This window comes from Hippoglossus hippoglossus, chromosome 16, assembly GCF_009819705.1.
Source record: "Hippoglossus hippoglossus isolate fHipHip1 chromosome 16, fHipHip1.pri, whole genome shotgun sequence".
In the NCBI taxonomy this organism is placed as follows: Eukaryota; Metazoa; Chordata; class Actinopteri; order Pleuronectiformes; family Pleuronectidae; genus Hippoglossus; species Hippoglossus hippoglossus.
Window position 1 is genome coordinate 19,049,896 of NC_047166.1, and position 17,386 is coordinate 19,067,281.

Consider the following 17,386-nt stretch of genomic DNA (forward strand, 5'->3'; position numbering starts at 1 on the left):
GATGGAGGCACAATGAACCTGGTGCAGAAGATACAAATGACATCTCTACTGTGCTGATGCTATTACTAAAAAAGGAAGGTGGGTTGCAAACAATATTTACCAGATGACCCACCTCATCAAGTCATTAGGACCGGGTTGATCTCAGTCTCCATCATTCTGCGTGCTTAAGTTTCCTTGGGCAAGATACTGATCCCCAAACTGCCCCTGACAACTGTGCCGCCAGTGTGTGAGTGACGTGTGATAGAATAAGTGCTGCACACGGATGCACTGTATGAATGTGTGTGTGGGACTAGAAATGCACTATAGGAATTTACCAAGTGTTTGGAAATTAAACTTCATTTTGGTTTGCGTGAATATGTTTGTCAAAAAAACAAGACGCTGTATAGAAGATCACATGATTACAGCTCTTCAGTGAACTCCCTAATGTTGGGGAAAGTAAGAGAGAAGTTTGCTGTCAGCGACGACTAGAGATGATCACCTTGGTAACCAGGGTAGATGACAACTCTTCATTCTGCACAGCTCACCTGCTCTGCAGCAGGAGTCTGCGCCATGAGGTACCACCAAGGAAAATGAGTGGATTATCCAACTCTCTGCTCTTAATGCTGGTTCACTAGTAACACAAAGCTTGCACAGTTTTAGCAGATATACTGAACGTCACCATGGCAACCTATGCTGCACACTTGAGAGGATCAGACCGTCGCATCATCGTTCCCACAGGATCCTGACAAGGACACGTTTACTGATTTTATAATAATGAGTACTGTGATGATAACTGGAAGTAGAATTTATAGGCTACGTGTCCGCCATTAGAGAATACAGTCATTGCCCAGGGTCCTGAAAGATGCTCCAACATAGAAGCAACAAGAAACATAAATGAAAAGAGACAAAATACCTTCAAACAATGTGTCATTTTGTGTGTCTAGTTGAATGACTTTCCAACAAGTAAAGTTAGCTGTCAGTGTAAACAGAGGCTCCGGGGCCCCTCACCTCTTGTGATGCAGGAGGAATCCATAGAACCTAATTCAGACGTCTGATCCCACCAGATTCCACACAAACACAGCCGCAGTAACACTTTTTTAACACAGGCAGTTCCATGGAAGGCAGACATGCAGTGTTATCATAGATGTTTAATGAATTGTTCATCCATGAGTCACACACACAGATCATCAGTGTTGTAAGAAGTGGATGGACTGCCTGAGCATCACAAGCACAAGCATCAACAGAAGTTGAATGTCTCAGATCTCTCTGAGTACACCGAAGATGTGTACTGTTGTTCCTGCACAGTGGATCTGATCATCTTCAGCTTCTCCGCTGAGCTCCAACACTGCAGGTCACAGGTCAAAGAGACGAAGGTGCAGCTGCATGCAGAGGGAAAGCGTCTGAGAAACTGTGATAAGCAATGTGAACAATATTTACCTGCACCAAGGAGGTTATGTTTTCACCTCTGTCAATTTGTTTGTTGGTTGGTTAGTTTGTAAGCAAGATTACACAAACACGACTGGACAGATTACCACAAAACTTCTGGTATGGGTCTGGGAAGAACCCATTCAATTTTTTCGAAATAGGGAGCAGATTAATTCAACATGGCGAAATAGGGCATTTTTCAACATTTTCGTTGATTTCACAGATAATAATTCATGGGCCGTGTAGAAAAAACCCCTGATAATAATGAATGTGTGAAATTTGGTGCAGATCCAAATAAAAATATGGATCTAGTCAAAGTTAATGTGGTTTTAACAAGACTATTGGTGGATGTTCTACTAAGAGCCATTATCATTTTTCTTATGTTAGTTCAGGAGACTGAATCTCATTATTAATAGAAGTAGTAGTTGTTGTAGTAGTAGTAGTAGAAGTATCATTATTATAATTATTATTATCTACGTTATCATTATTGGTTCAAGGTGAGATTCCCTCCACACCAGCTGGTGGCGGTATTGCGCATTTTCATTGATTGGTAGTTACCATAACACATGATGAGGAAGAAGACTCCTGGACATTTCTGTGAAGGAGTCAGCGCGAGTGTCTTAATATTGCTGCTGCACCGGAACCAGCAGGAACTCAGGGGATCCGTCTGACGTCACATGTTAAAGGTCAGATGTGTCCGCCTGTCTGTGTGTGTGTGTATCCGCCTGTCTGTGTGTGTGAGTGAGAGAGACAGTTGTTCTCAGTGTCTCTCTCTGTCTGTCTGTCTGTCTCTCAGTGTCTGTCTCTGTCTGTCTGTCTGTCTCTCAGTGTCTTTCTGTCTCTCTGTCTGTCTCTCAGTGTCTGTCTCTCTGTCTGTCTGTCACTCAGTGTCTCTCTGTCTCTCTCTCTGTCTGTCTCTCAGTGTCTCTCTGTCTGTCTCTCAGTGTGACTCCTCGACTCCTCCTGTCAGCTGCTGTTCACCTTCTTCATGTGCAGCCTCCTCCGGGCTCCACAAACATGAGCCCTCTGTCATAACCGCGGAATAACCAGACTCACCGTGTACTTCATTCACCTGCTGGTTATACTGGTGACTGTCCGGACCTTTGCTGTTAAATCTCCGAACTGTCTTGTGAGACCAGACATGAAACATTCCTGGTGTCTTTTAAATACTAAATATTTTTTTATCGGTAAGCTTTTGTATATGTTTGACATATGTTTGGTTACATTTCATTTTTTAATGTCATTTTCTTGTCTTCTGTTTTTTTAACTGATCATCCCTCTCTTGTTTACAACTTTTTACAAAGGAAGTGCTGTCTAGAAAAAGTTGTTTATTAATATGATTATTATTATTATTAGGGTCGGGAATCGCAGGGTAACTCACAATACGACATGCAATACGTGACCTGAGATAATATCACTAAAGAGGGTGTAGTGCAGAATTTGTGTGTTTATTCATTACAATTTGGTTTCAAAGATACAAACTGAGATGAAACATTGCTTTAAAAAGTCTCTCTAATCTTAAACAAACGTACTGTAACTTGTCAATCTCCACAACCGTAAACTGGCAAAAATGTGTGTATATATACATATATATAAATATATTTACATATAACTAAATGAGTGAATAGCAATGTTTAGCAGCAGCATATCAATTATTGTATCTCATGAGTCAGGTGACAATATACAGTATAGCTGTACTGATGTTTTCTTCCACTCCCAAATATTATTGTATTAACTCTGTTGGCCGAGTAAGGGTGTATTTTAGTTGTTGACAAAGAAGGAGGGAGGAGATAATATATCATTGGTCTACAGGAAGTATTTTAAGATGGAAATATTTAAACACAGCCATTGGGTTGATTATACAAGAAAATCCTGGAAGTCCTTTCAGTCTGTGTTGGGGGGGACTGATAAACTAACTGTTTTTCCTATCACCACCCACAGGCGTCTTCAGCAGACACACCCTGTCCCAGCTACACACTCACCCGCTGTCTCCTCACCTCCCCTCACCCTGTCAGTGGGTCGCTGCACGCCAATGACAACTGTAGCAGTCCTTGGAGGGGGGATCGGGGGGTTGGCAGCGTCGTACTACCTTTGCAAGAGCCCCCAGGTTACCAAGGTAACACAGACAAACACACACACACACACACCACATGATGTTCAGTTGTGACCACTGTTGTTGCTTTTTAGTACAACAATGATGAAAAGGAGGCCAACATTTTATCTCTGATATACCTTCCACCCCCCATCCACCTGCCTTGAGTATATTAATGTCTATAAAAATAGAATGCACATATAAGAAAAATAAATAATAAAGGTTTATAGAAAAGAGGAAGGTCTTTTATTCCATCCACTGTGCAGGAGTCCTCTTGAAAAGCTGCACTGCACTTTGAATAATCTTAATGAGTCTTCATCATTAAGGCCCCCTCTTCTAAAAAAAAATACAAAGCAAAGTTTGAAAACACCTCTGATTTGGAATAATCCCTCCTTTGTGTGGCTTGTTTTCACGTGTCTGAATGACATGAGGATGACATGACAACTCACAAATGAAGCTACATATTTACACCTCTGGATTGTAACTCATGCTAATGTAGCACTGACAAAGATGATCGGGTGCGTAGAACTCACAGGCATAGATAATGGACGGATGGATATCAATATCAAAACATGTAAAGTACTTGGACAACTAGATTTCTACATTTGTTCTTCATCTGTGGACTATGTTTGTATGAACCTTGGTTGTAGTATCTTAGCAGTCTGTCTCTTCTGTGTCTCCAGGTCGTACTTGTGGAGGCCAGCAGCCGTTTGGGAGGTTGGCTGTGGTCCACCAGGAGGGCGGATGGAGCCGTGTTTGAACATGGACCCAGAGGGATTCGACCTGCTGGGGCGGTTGGACGCAACACACTCAACATGGTGCGTTCTACCACAGAAATTAAACTATAGTTAGAGGTGTGTTAACTGATGATTTTTATCTTTATCTTACACGGTAAACTTAACCTCACAGGTTTAAGAAAATCACCTTCTGATCTGAAAAAGAAATGAGTCACGTAGTAGGAACTCTGAAGTAGGCTGCTTGATATTGATGACATCTTTGGGGAACTTGGGGTAAATCAAAATCCTGATGGGGACCATAGTGCTCAACCACACAAGTGAAAGAGGTGAATGAAAACACTAAACTAAACATTGTTAAAGAATAATATTCACATGAATAAGGTGGGAGATAATGAAGTCTTCAACTCATCCAGTCCGTCTGAAGGTTTCTCTGCCTGTTCTGCAGAGGTTAGTTTCAGTCAGCCTGTCTCAGCATCTCAGATAGAAGTGATTGAACTGAAATCAATCCTAAAACATTCAGGACCTCGGAAAACGAATGTAAACTTGTCCCAAACTCTGTGTGTGTGTGTGTGCGTGTGTGTGTGTAGGTGGATGACCTGGGCCTTGCGGGGGAGATTCTTCCAGTCACCTACAGTCATGTTGCCTCTAAGAACAGATATCTGTATGTGAAGGGACAGCTCCACAAGATGCCCTCAGGAATCAGGTCAGATGTTGTTGTTTGATTTGTCAGCATTAACTTCAAAGCTATTTGAATCCATCTAAAAGAACAGAAAATTAGATTTCACACTAAATTTTGTTTGTCCATCATTACATCTTATGCTGAGTGGCTCTGTCCATTTATTCAGTTTATATTTTCATTTTTTATTCCACATTATTATTATGAATAGATGTTAATGGTATATGAACATGCTGTTTTTTCACTGTGAAATTACTTCTTTCATTCTACTACCTTCTTATGCCTCCACACCAACAACAGCTGTAGCTGGAGACCTTATGTTTTCAGTTTTTCTGTCCGTCTTTCTCTTGTGACATCACACAGCATCTAAGGGAATTTCCCAAAATTTTATACAAAGTTTAATTTAGACCCAAGGATGAACTGATGTGATTGTTGTGATCAAAGGTCTCTGTTACCTCACAAAACACACGTTTGGCTCTAACTCAAGAATTCATCCTCTTTTTATGACATAACTAACATTTTATGACAGTTTATATAATATATAAACTACAACTTGACTACTTGATGGAGGTGTAGATCTGACAGACAGTAATCCTACTTGAATGCCATGCTACTGTTGTGCATCAACTCCACAGTTGCATTGTTTACAACAGGGATTAGTTGATGGAGCTGAAGCTGGCCGGCCTGACGACCAGAGCAACGAGCATGCAGAAATCAGGGGGAGGCCACACAGAGGTTTAGCTAATAAAGTGGCCACTGAATGTGTTGTCATCACTTTGTGTAGGACTGTGTATTGACTCTCTCTGTAGAGTCTGTGTTAAAACCACACCCCTTGTGATTTTCACATGTACTACTACTGCACTACTTAACGTCTCCGCGTCTTTCTAATACCTTCTTCATTTCAGTGGACTTTTACGGACAGTCCCGCCCTTCTCTCGTCCCCTCCTGTTGAGCGTTGCCATGGAGATACTGGTGAAGAAAAGCAAGGAGGACGATGAATCTATCCATTCATTTGTTACTCGGAGGCTGGGAAAGGAGGTGCTTAAAACATCGTAATTTCTCATTCAGATACTTTATTTTATATATATATATATATGAATAAACAAATGATAAACAAGTGTCACATCTTTTGTCTTAAAGTACTGACGACAGACGAACAAGACATGTTGTCACCTGTATAGAAAGTGACGTCTTCTGGCTCACAGGGGGCTGTCACATGACACAGGTACGCACATTTCACCAGGTGAGCTACCTGTGTCATGTGACAAGGCCTTATCACAGTGGCCTGGATTCTAATCTGGCCTGAGCGTCTTTGCTGCATGTAATTCCCTCTCTCTCTCCAGCCTTTCCTGTCTCTCCCTCCACTGTCTCTGTCAAGAAAGACAAAATAACCAAAACAAAAAATGAAAAGGGTGTGGGGGCGGACCTGTCCTTTAAACGTGATTTAGTTAGATTCAAGATTTATATTTGTCAATGCCACCAGTTGTCTTATGTGACTATTCAGTTTTGAATTGCTTGCTATCTCATTTTAATTTCCTCCTGTGTGTGTCTAGTTGGCGGACATAGCTGTGGACAGTTTGTGTCGCGGCGTGTTTGCAGGGGACTGCAGGAAGTTAAGTGTGCGCTCTTGTTTTCCGGCGCTCTACAACGCAGAGCAGCATAGAGGTTCCCTGACACTGGGCATGCTGCTGGGCTCAGGTACACCTTGCCACTTACTGCACTGCTGTTACTTCTGTTTCTGTTTCATTTTCCCATTTAGCTTTGAGAGCACAGCTTCTCACACACACAACCAATTTCCAGACGATCTTCTCTAATCCTAATAACTTACAAATCAAATTCATTTTTTCTGTGCTCCTGATGACTCTTCTGTATTATCCCTTTGCCAGTTGAGGCTCTGCTGCTCTAAATGTGTGTTTGGTTTGTCCGCTCTGGGCTTCTGTAGAAACACTGCATACAACATGGCGGAAGAGGACCATGTCCTATCAAAGATTTATCTGCTCAACTCTGTAAAATGCTAATGTAAAGATAATGAAAACAAAAAAGGTTCTTACTCATACACACTGGACCTTAACATACAGTTAAAAGCAAACCGGCCTGCAGTATCATCAGGGTCTGTCCTCATACCACTGGGTCATTTGAACACTGTAACATCGCACCAGGACTGTCCCACTGTCTTTCAGTCCATCTCAGTGACATAAGCTTGAAGTGTAATGCTTGTTTCATTTGATAAGTATTGTGTCCTGTTGTATGTATGAAAACCTCAGGTCCCACTCCTGTGATCCCCCCTGGCCCACTGGCTCAGAGATCTATTAAAGAGTCTTGGGCCCAGTGGTCCCTGAGAAGAGGAGTGGAGTCCCTCCCCGAATCCATCACAGACTACCTTCAACAAAGTGGGAGAGTAGAGCTTCACAGAGACGCAGCTGTTAGAAACATCTGTCCCTCACACTCTGGCTGGAAGGTCAGTGAGGATCATGAACTGTGTTTGCCTGAATGTGTCAATATGAATGTGATGCTCAGATGTAGCTGGTTTATTATAGAGATTATACATATTTTAATAACCAAACTAGGTTGTGATGTTCTGTGATATTTGCACACAACTTTAGCTATGTAGTGTCACATCTCCTCTCTCTCCCATCAGCCTCAGTTTATGTTTTTAGTTTCTCAAACTAATTAGTAAATGCTATCAAGTTAGAATGCTGAAGTGAGATGGTGAACAAGGTGGATATTTTACCTGCTAAACATCTGAGTGGAGTTTCTAGGCCAGGAAACAAAACAGGTTGAGTTCTCATATTCTGCTGTTATTTGGCAACTTTCATGAAAGATGTGTGTCTGTGTGTAGATCAATTTGGAAGATGGAGTCATATCAGCCGATCACATCATCTCTGCTCTGCCTGCTAAAGGTCAGTGCTGACGACTGGATCTCAGCTCTTCTAGTGTCGTCTGATCAACGGCAGAAACCCTGCTCATTACATGTGGCTCAACATCTTCACTGTATTTAGTATAAATTGAAATTATACAACTAAACAAATTCACAATTTTTACCCAAAACAAAAATGCCTTACACTTGCTGCTACAAAACAATATATATAATTTATATATAACCATCACATGTCATCACATCTCTCTGTTACCACAGCCCTCTCGTCAGCCCTGCCTTCCTCCTGTCAACCTCTCATCCAGGAGCTGCACGACATCGCCACGGTAACGGTCGCTGTGGTAAATCTGGAGTACGACGGTTCCATCTTGCCTGCAATGGTGAGAACTACTCAGAGACACACACACAACACTGTTGGGGGCAGTAGAGGAATGCTTGACAGTGGTAAACTTATTTAAAATGTATATTCATCATTTTTCTCCGATGAGAACATGACTCCACCCTCATGAGTTTGGGGGATCCGGGGGATGGAAACAACAGTGTTACTCATTTCTGTTGCACACTCAGAGACTCTGTGTCTGGCTGACATTGTTATCAGCAGCCTGGCAGGACAGACACTCAGCGGTGTGATAGGATTCCGTCAGTGAGCTGTTACCAAGACACCAACGTTTACTTGCACTGACTGTGCCTAATTTGATGTTGTCATGTCCCAGATAAAAAAAAAACCCATCAGGTTCAATGAGAGACTAAATATGCAGACCTGGTTGCGGAGTGCAGGGCAGGCGGATGGAACACAAAACTCTGTCCGGTGAAGATCGGCACTTGGGGCTTTGTTGGAAGCTCAACATTACACCTGCTCTGAAACCAAGACAAAGAGTTACACAAAGCCACTAGGGAGCTTTCTGGAGAGGCAGAAAGCAGATGACCTTGCAGCTTACAAGAGGGTCACCTGTGGATATGTAAAATTACATACACACTAATCTGAAGCATTGGGAAGGTCCTGTTTCTTTTCAGTGGCAGTTTTTGTTTCTAGAAGTGACAATAAAAATCCTTCTCTTTGACTCTGTCAGGGTTTTGGTCACCTGGTTCCATCATCAGAGGATCGGGGTTTGCTCGGGGTCGTCTATGACTCTGTTCCCTTCCCTGAACACAACAGACCTGATGGGCAGACGACTAGACTGACGGTACACACACACACACACACACACACACACACACACACACACACACACACACACACACACACACACGCACACCTTTTAGCTCTTGTTTGGTCTCCACCAGCTCCACCAGAGTGGTTCCACTGAAGAAAGTTAAGTTGTGGAGCAGTTTTATGTGGTCTTCCTTTGGAATATTATTTCATATAGTGCTGTGCTTAAACATGAAGTAGAGATGAATGAAAACCAAAACAATTAGCTAAAAGCTGTTCTAAGGCTTCCAATGATTATCTGTGTGGCTTCATCACTGTCAGTCTCACATTGAGCCTCACACATAATCATTTGACCCATATTGTTAATAATATTAGTTGTTAGAATATTAATTGTGGCAGCTGAAGAGGGACAGAGCCGTGCATGTGGTATCTGCAGTGAACCATCTTGTTGTCAGGTCCACATCTCTGACCTAAACTCATGTGACCGTGTCGTCTAGGTGATGATGGGCGGGGCCTGGTTCCAGGAAGAGTTCGGTGACCCAGAAACAGTGACAGAGGAGCGTCTTCTAGCGAGAGCCACAGAGGCGGTGCACAGCCACCTGGGTGTCACCACAGCACCCAGGTGGAGTTGGGTGGCTCTACAAAGGGTGAGACAGGACAGGACTGTCTGTGGATTCAAACATGAACTCCAGACCAGCTACAAATTCATGTCAATGATTCAAATATGATTCTCTGCTGTTACATCACTATTTCATTCATTCTTAATTGTATCTCAGCTACTGAAGATACTGCACAGTTCATCACTGGTTCCTGTCCCCTGGCCTTTGACTTATACTGCATCTGGACTATACTGTAGGTTGTTGTAACAGTGATGACATCTCTGCTGTGTTTCTCTCACCAGGACTGCATACCTCAGTACTATGAAGGACACTACAGGAGAGTTGGTGAGTGTTGACTTCTGCATCACATCTAAAGATGATGTATTTACAGGCTGTAGTGAAACATCATTGTAAGGAGTGTCTGTCTGCCTTTACAGAGTCCATGCGTAGCTTCATAAGGAAGAATAATCTCCCGCTGTCTCTGATTGGTTCCTGCTACGATGGCGTGTCGGTGAATGATGTCATCTTCAGTGGACGGAGAGCTGTGGAGGATTTGTTGGGGACTGGGGTTTGATACAGTAGGCAGCACCTCACCAGGAGGATGCTTTGTGTTGTGAAGGCAGACAGCCATTATCACCCATGTGCCAGCATCCATCATCTTTCTACCCATAATGCCTCCTACCTCTCAGGGGCTGCATCCTTCGGAGGCTGCATTTGAAGACCTTTTGCGTCACAGCGGCGCAACAAGGCGGTTCCATTTTAAAGGCTCCTCAGAATGCAGCCGACAAATACGTCCTGCCATTCCCTAGAAACGAAGGATCCAACGTGTAGATCTTTCCCAGACAAATCTATCCCAGGATGCATTGCGCTTCAGTGACAAACTGTTTTTCAAAGAGGTAATGGCTACTACAAGCATCCAATGCTTGAGTATCATGCTTCATCTTAACCAAACAGCTAATGCTACACTTAGTAAAAAACCAAGGTTCATTCAAACTTTCTCATAGCAATAAGCCTCTTAGACCGGACCTTCTCATTTCGGTTCAGCCTTCACGGTCAACTCAGGCCACGAAGGAGGTGGTCTTTGTGGGCCGGGCAGACCACATCCTCAGAAGGACGCAACCCCTGAATTGAGACACAGCCGCAGCCTGTTGTATTGTTGCTGCAGTGGTCTGATAAGCCTCATGACTGGTCAGTATAGACACTGACAGATAAAGTCCTATTTCTACTACTGCTGTGTATAAGATTGTATTTTAATACTGCAGTATCCAAATAAAATGACAGGTTGTTTAATACATGCAACATCACAGTCAAGCACCTGTTTCTGTTCTGATTCTAGTCCTCATGAGTTTATTTATGTGTTGATACATGATCTTTATTGCGTCCCAGTACGTGGGACTTACCTACTGATGTGACTTGCACTTTAAATAAAGCCTTGTTGTAACTACAAGCTGTTTGTCATGTATGCACACATTTATATTGACTGTCACCATCTGATTTCTACATTATTCTGTTACAGTGTTAGAGTGAAGCCTTTGCTTGGAGACTTTCATCAGTTCATGTCAGTATCTCTCCAAAGGCACAATCTGAATGTTTATGTCCTCGGTGTGGCTGTGGTCTTTAGGGGATCAAAGACAAGAAAAGTTGGGAACTACTGGAAAAAAGACAAATGATTCTAATGAGAATAACGATCAGTTCAATGGGCACAAGAACTGCAATGGATTAGAAATGATGCTTTTATTTGATGAGCAAAAAACATTTAACATGAAAAAATCAAAATAAGTTGTTCTTTCACACAATGGTGTCCGTCCGCTTAAAAGCACAACACACACACACACAGTCCTACTGGTATAGACACTATCTCAGGCCCAGTTTCTTCTTATCTTTCTGTTTCTTGCGAACCACTTCAATGTTGCGGTCCTTCCACATGCTCTTCCTCAGTTTGATGGGCCGACTACCAACATACCTCCCTGGACAAACAGAGTGAGAGGGATTCAGTTATTCATCAGTAAGTTCCCCAACGTGGAAACAAAGACAAACAGGAAGAATCAGAGGTTATCAGTTACAGCTGGTTTAGTGTGTGACTGACCGTTCATCTCCCTCATGGCTCTGACGTAATCGTTTGGATCTTTGAAGCTGACGAAGCCGTAGCCTTTGGTTTTTCCTGTGCGTTTGTCTCTCAATACCTGATGACACACATGCACAAAAAACTGTTAACCCACTGAGATTAGATACACACCAGCTCTGTGAGCAAAGTCCTCTCACAGAGGAAGACTGTGAGCTGTGGGTGAAAGCACAGGACCTTTGGTTCAGATTTCGCCATGACCTGCCTGACAGGATGTGTCCCCTGGTGGTCATTACAGATCTTTAGAGCAGCGTCCAATGTGGACTCAAGGAAACAGTTTTATCATGTGTGTGTCAGTTTCTATGACAACCAGTCTTTTGTACATATCCTTCCATTAAGTATTACCTTGCCACTGTTGTTGTAGTTACATTAGTGACTTTCAGTGTACATCTGGGTTATGTACTGTATATGATCCTGTGTTTGTTATTGTCTGCTACAGAATGACTCCAATGAGCCTTGATGATGTAACAGCAAATGTCATTAATAAATGTCTAATTAGTAAAAAACAAGTGTTTACAGCCCAACCTTAGCTTTGAGGAACGAAGGGTATCTGCTGAAGGCTCTGGCCAGTATGTCATCATTGACCTCGTTACCAAGGTCACCACAGAATATACGGAAATCATCTGCAACAAGGAGAAAAAACTGTTACACAAACATTACAACAGTGTTTAAGACACGGACAAGTAACAACCAATCGGCAGCAGGAACACAACTAAACAACAGGAGACGATGTTAACCCCCAGCAGCTACAACCCTGGAGCGGGCACATCATCATGTTACAGTTACACACCCCCCCCCCCCCCGCAGTGATATTGATGTTTAGAAAGGCACAAACTCAGACATAGTTTGATTGGCTGAATGGAACACACAGATGCTGTTGCCATGAAAGAGTCTAAGGTTGGTTTGGTATGGATGATGGTAAAACCACACAGGTCAACATGCTGACATGTGATTGTTAGTGAGTCTTCTTTGAGCAGCAGATCACAGTTGTTCTCTACGGGCAGTGTGAGGTGGGTTTCTGTGAGGGTCCTCAGCTCCCTGCAGTAGCACTGTACCTGATTCCCACTCCAACAGACTGGGGTCCTCCCAGCTCGTCCCCGCTGCGGTACGGATACACTTCTTCACTTTATCCGACTTCCCCTTCTTTTTGTCCTCTGTTGCACTTTCCGCAGGCTGCAACACACACATACACAAGTCAAATGATGTGTTTAGTTCTTCTGAGTGAAGAGCTTCTGGGTGAACCGCACGATACAGATCGTACATGTACCTCAGAGTGGGAGGGCTCCGGCTCCGGCATGTTGGGTCCAATGACTGTGCTGTCGTCACTCTCCTTCCTGTCCAGTAGACCTGCTGCCCTCACTGCAGCCTGCTGCTCTGCAACCCGGGCTGCCAGCTCCTCCTGGGAGAGCCACATCACACAGACTCAGAGAGGCTAACGAATAGCTGCCCCACCCTCTTTCAATGTCAGTGTCAAACAATGACCCCAAAACCCCCTGTTAATAATACATTATTCATTTTACACAGTTAGTACAGTCAGATTTTTCCCCATTGTCATAATATTTTCTCATGTACATCACATTACAAAATACACTATAAATCAAAAGTCATGTACTGATACTGTCACTTGTGTTCAAACACAAATATACAGGAAACACCAGTGACATATTAATTATAGGAGGGGAGAGACCATACATGTAGCAGAGCACCTGAACATCATTTTGGAAAATAACAATATAAATACCATTCTGGCTTGTCTCTGAGCTCTGACGTCAATTCTTTTGTGTCCAACTGGGGCAGGAGGAGCAGAGTATACAGTTGGTGCCGCCTGGATAATCGACTGTGTCGGTTTGACAGGCGGAGGTCCATGTCTTGGGCTCGGGCCTGACACCATCGAGACCATATCACCGACCTGAGTGAGACACACGGCAACTTTAATCAATCAAATTGAATTTGTATTGCCCATATTCACGAATCACAGTTTTCTCACATCCTCCTCAAAAAAGCCCCAGAGAGTTTCATGTGAGGGATCCCTCTCCCAGGACGAAGTGCAATAGATGTCACGTGTAACAGAGCACATCAACAAAATTTGTATATTTACAACATTGATGAGAAAAGACAAGTGTCTAACATAAATGGAGGTGTATCAACGTTTCAAGTATTTATAAATAAACACATGAAGGGAGCCGCAAAGACAGTTGTAATGATAAGGTTGGTCACATTCATCACAAGATAATTAATGAATAAAACAATAAGCAATTATGTCAACACAGAGAGAAGGTTGCCCCATTACAACCAAGATCTGCTGATTATATGACTATCAGACCGCCCCCAGCACTGTTACGTCTCTGAGCTCTGACCTGAGGTGGGGCAGCCATGTGCTGGATGGGCTGAGAAGGACCCTGAGTTGTCTGGGCCTGCAGGGAAGGAGGGAGCATCATGGGAGGAGGTGGAGGAGGCCGGGGCATCGGAGGCGCTATTGGAGGACCACGCATCATATGCATCCTCGGACCAACTGACAACAGGACATTAAACATATGAATCCAGAGAGATGCTAGTCTGGCTGAAACCAATATTAGATTTATTGGTTATCATACCATAACATCAACTCAATATTTTGCATATTCAACTGCCTACATAGGGTGTTGAATATCCACCCTCAGCCGGACACAGCACTTTTCCTGCACTCCTCTAACCATATTCTACCACTATAAAAGATCATTCATGTCACCAAATGGCTCTTTAAAAAGGAAATAAACTGAAACATAAGCAATAATGCTTTTAAAATCCCAAAAGCAAACTTTCCTGAAGAAAAGAAAAACCCCATCTGACCTTACAATAAAGAAAAAAAGAACATTTCTGCCTTAACTATTTTAAGGGGAAATAATGCCAGTAATGATAAACCAGTAAACTAGTACTCTGCTGGTAACTTACCAGGCCTCTGCAAGATATGTGGGACGAAGGCTGGTCTCAGCATGGGAGGAGGAGGAGGAGGAGGACGTACTGAAGGGACTGAGACAGACAAGTCACACAGTGAGTGTTACATAAGTGTAAAGTTAGTGTAAACACCTGAAGAATCCAGCATGACAGCTTTGTTATTTATACACACACTATATGTATCTGGACAGAAGCAGAAAAACACAGAGCAAAACGTGTCATCTCAACTACAAATGAACCAACAACCTACAGTATAAATGCATTATTTAAGAAACACTGGTTGATTTATCGATATGTGTAGCTTTAGGGGTTTGAAAGTAATTGGACACTTGAGACAATTGTTTGCTCAGCAGCAGAGACGGGGAGACTTGTGACAACTGAGGGAGGGATGAAGCTAAATGGAGAGGAGCTTGAAGAGAACCAGGCCCAGTCTCCAGTTCACAGACACGTCTCATCCAGTCTGAGCCAATCTGACAGGATGATTGTGATAAACAGTGACGCTTGAAGAGACCAAACCAAGAACTCTGGAAGCTAAAAGTGGCTTCTACAAAGTACTGAATTAAAAGTACGTCTGCAAACAACAGATTTCAGTTTCGGAGTTTACATTTTTTTTATTATTATTATTAAGTAAAAACATGTTTTTAAAGGTTATTGAGTGTAGACTGATGGAGAAAATGGCAAATTCATCCATTTAAAATTAAAACGACAAAAATGTAATATTTTTATCATTCCAAACCATTAGATGACAGTATTATAAAAAACCCTAAACCTTAAATGAGCCTGAATGATGTTGAACAGTTTTGAATACATGGTTTATCTTACTGCCAAAACCTGGGTAGTGTATATGTGTGGGAGTTTGTGTTCACCTGGTCCCACGAAGACAGGAGGTGGAGGACCAACAAAACTAGCAGCTCTGGCATCTAATGTCTGCTGGACCTATGAGAGGAGACAGACAAGAGAGCATTTGGAATGAGCTGCCATACTGCACGACTTTAACTGATTAATATCATCTCATTAAGACAGAGTACATTTGCTGCATAGTATATGACTTTCCACTCACTCACGTAAAATAGTACAAACCTGTCTGTAGGTGTTGGTGCCTATAATGGGTCGCACAATTGGAACCATTGGGACGGCCAGAGCAACAGGTATCGCCTCCATAACTGGTGGGCTTCCTGACACTGGACCACCAAGAACCTCCTGCTCGAACCTACAGCAAGAAAAGTAGAGACACAGACCGACATGAGGACAGCCCAAAGATTACGTTTGGATCTTTTAAAGTCTAATAGTTGGATCTGGACCATTTGGGACTGAACTGATTGTTAAAGCAGTGTATGACTAATAAAACCAGAAGTAACAATAGAATGGCAGAGACACTTTTTCCACCAGGGTAAAGGAATAGTGGTTAGGAGCCCAGATTCTTGGAGCGGTTGTACTCACAGAGCCATCTCTGCCTCCATCTCCTTCAGACGCTCCTCTCCTGACTTGAGCGCCATGCTGCGAGACAAAAACACTGATCAGAGAACAGCCAGACACTCAATCCAGTTTCACTGCAAAACAATACAACAACTCAATTTGTTGATACACCAGAAATCTCATGTATAAATATATATATATAAATCGGCTCAGTGACTGTGAATTCTTCTTGGTGGTATCACATACTAGGTTTTGCACTTAACACTACCAATCCCTACAGTGGTATAGTTGTCTCTACGTTAAACATTAATATATCTACTTTTAGATATCGTTTCTCTTTTTGGCTTTTGTATGCATTTTAATCTATGTTGTGTTGAATTCCCTCTACACCTTGAGTCTCAATAATAAAACTCATAATCATCAGAACAGCTTCGTCTCAAACTGCTCCACTATTGATATTTGAGCTGTAAACACAAGGCTACATTAGGTCGTTGAACTGATTTACAGTGGGAAATAACATGATCTCTTTCTAACCTACAATGAGTCGGAAACCTTTCTCCATCCTGATAACCATCCACACTCACCTTCATGTATGGTTCCGACGCTTTGGATAGAAACGCTCAACTCTCGGTAACTTAACCGGACTTTTCAGAAACGTTAGCCAAGAGCTAGCGATAGCAACTAAGCTAGCTCTACTACTGTATCAGCCAGCTAGCCGCTAAGCTCCTAACACTAGTGTTGACTAACGTGGCTCTGTAGCGACGGAGAGTTAATAAGAAGCTACAGTGCGAGCCGAGGAAACACTGGACTCATGGTAACGTTAACAACAACACACAGCTTTTTAAATACAGTCTATGGTTGTAATTGTGCGATGAGTATTGGCGCTTCCGACTTCCTCTTTGTGAATCGGCATTACTGCCACCTACTGCACTGGAGGAGAGGCAGCACCACTGCCACCTACTGCACTGGAGGAGAGGCAGCACCACTGCACACAGACCAGCTCACTTCACGCGACTGGTGTGTTTTCTATAACACTTCAAAAAATAAGATTTTAAACAAATGAACTACAAATAAACCGAGACAGAAAAAGACTTAAACAGAATCTCCCCATAGTTGTCCTGTGTGCAGATGATTATTAGTGAATATTATCAGTGTTAATGAAATCTACCTGAAACATGCACCAGTCACTTTCTGTAGTAGTTTCATCAATTGCCATTTTTTTATGTATCTACATCTGCTTCTACTCTACACATTATGTGTATGAACATTACTTCCCATAAAGTATTTTTGCTCTGCCCAATCTATTTTTGAACTGTTCCTGTTTGCACTACTCTTATCTTATCTACCTTGTGCCCCGACTGCTGTGAGTACTCATGTTGTG

At 42.6% G+C, this 17,386-nt stretch overlaps 2 protein-coding genes across 5 annotated transcripts; one reads left to right on the plus strand and one right to left on the minus strand.

The window, feature by feature from the left end:
- The first annotated feature begins 2,013 nt into the window (after positions 1 to 2,013).
- Positions 2,014 to 10,980, plus strand: ppox (protoporphyrinogen oxidase). 3 transcript variants are annotated; one of them, XM_034611339.1, is made up of 14 exons: positions 2,014 to 2,090; positions 3,346 to 3,520; positions 4,180 to 4,314; positions 4,821 to 4,936; positions 5,815 to 5,947; positions 6,463 to 6,607; positions 7,174 to 7,367; positions 7,749 to 7,809; positions 8,046 to 8,164; positions 8,855 to 8,968; positions 9,432 to 9,581; positions 9,836 to 9,878; positions 9,971 to 10,111; positions 10,223 to 10,980. In XM_034611339.1, the coding sequence occupies exons 2-13, from the start codon at positions 3,437 to 3,439 to the stop codon at positions 10,105 to 10,107; spliced, it is 1,431 nt and encodes a 476-aa protein (XP_034467230.1). In that variant the 5' UTR covers positions 2,014 to 2,090; positions 3,346 to 3,436; the 3' UTR covers positions 10,108 to 10,111; positions 10,223 to 10,980. The 3 variants fall into 3 exon arrangements, with proteins under 3 accessions (XP_034467230.1, XP_034467228.1, XP_034467229.1); XM_034611337.1 differs by having other exon boundaries at positions 9,971 to 10,980; XM_034611338.1 differs by having other exon boundaries at positions 2,080 to 2,591; positions 9,971 to 10,980.
- Positions 10,981 to 11,246: 266 nt separating this feature from the next.
- On the minus strand, positions 11,247 to 16,910 carry rbm42 (RNA binding motif protein 42). 2 transcript variants are annotated; one of them, XM_034611342.1, is made up of 12 exons: positions 16,733 to 16,910; positions 16,030 to 16,090; positions 15,670 to 15,799; positions 15,456 to 15,525; positions 14,587 to 14,655; positions 14,013 to 14,167; positions 13,397 to 13,564; positions 12,923 to 13,054; positions 12,711 to 12,828; positions 12,181 to 12,278; positions 11,620 to 11,716; positions 11,247 to 11,500 (listed from the first exon to the last, which is right to left on the minus strand). In XM_034611342.1, exons 2-12 carry the CDS (start codon positions 16,083 to 16,085, stop codon positions 11,388 to 11,390), a joined length of 1,206 nt encoding a protein of 401 aa, XP_034467233.1. In that variant the 5' UTR covers positions 16,086 to 16,090; positions 16,733 to 16,910; the 3' UTR covers positions 11,247 to 11,387. The 2 variants fall into 2 exon arrangements, with proteins under 2 accessions (XP_034467233.1, XP_034467231.1); XM_034611340.1 differs by having other exon boundaries at positions 16,030 to 16,086; positions 16,590 to 16,909.
- Positions 16,911 to 17,386: the final 476 nt, after the last annotated feature.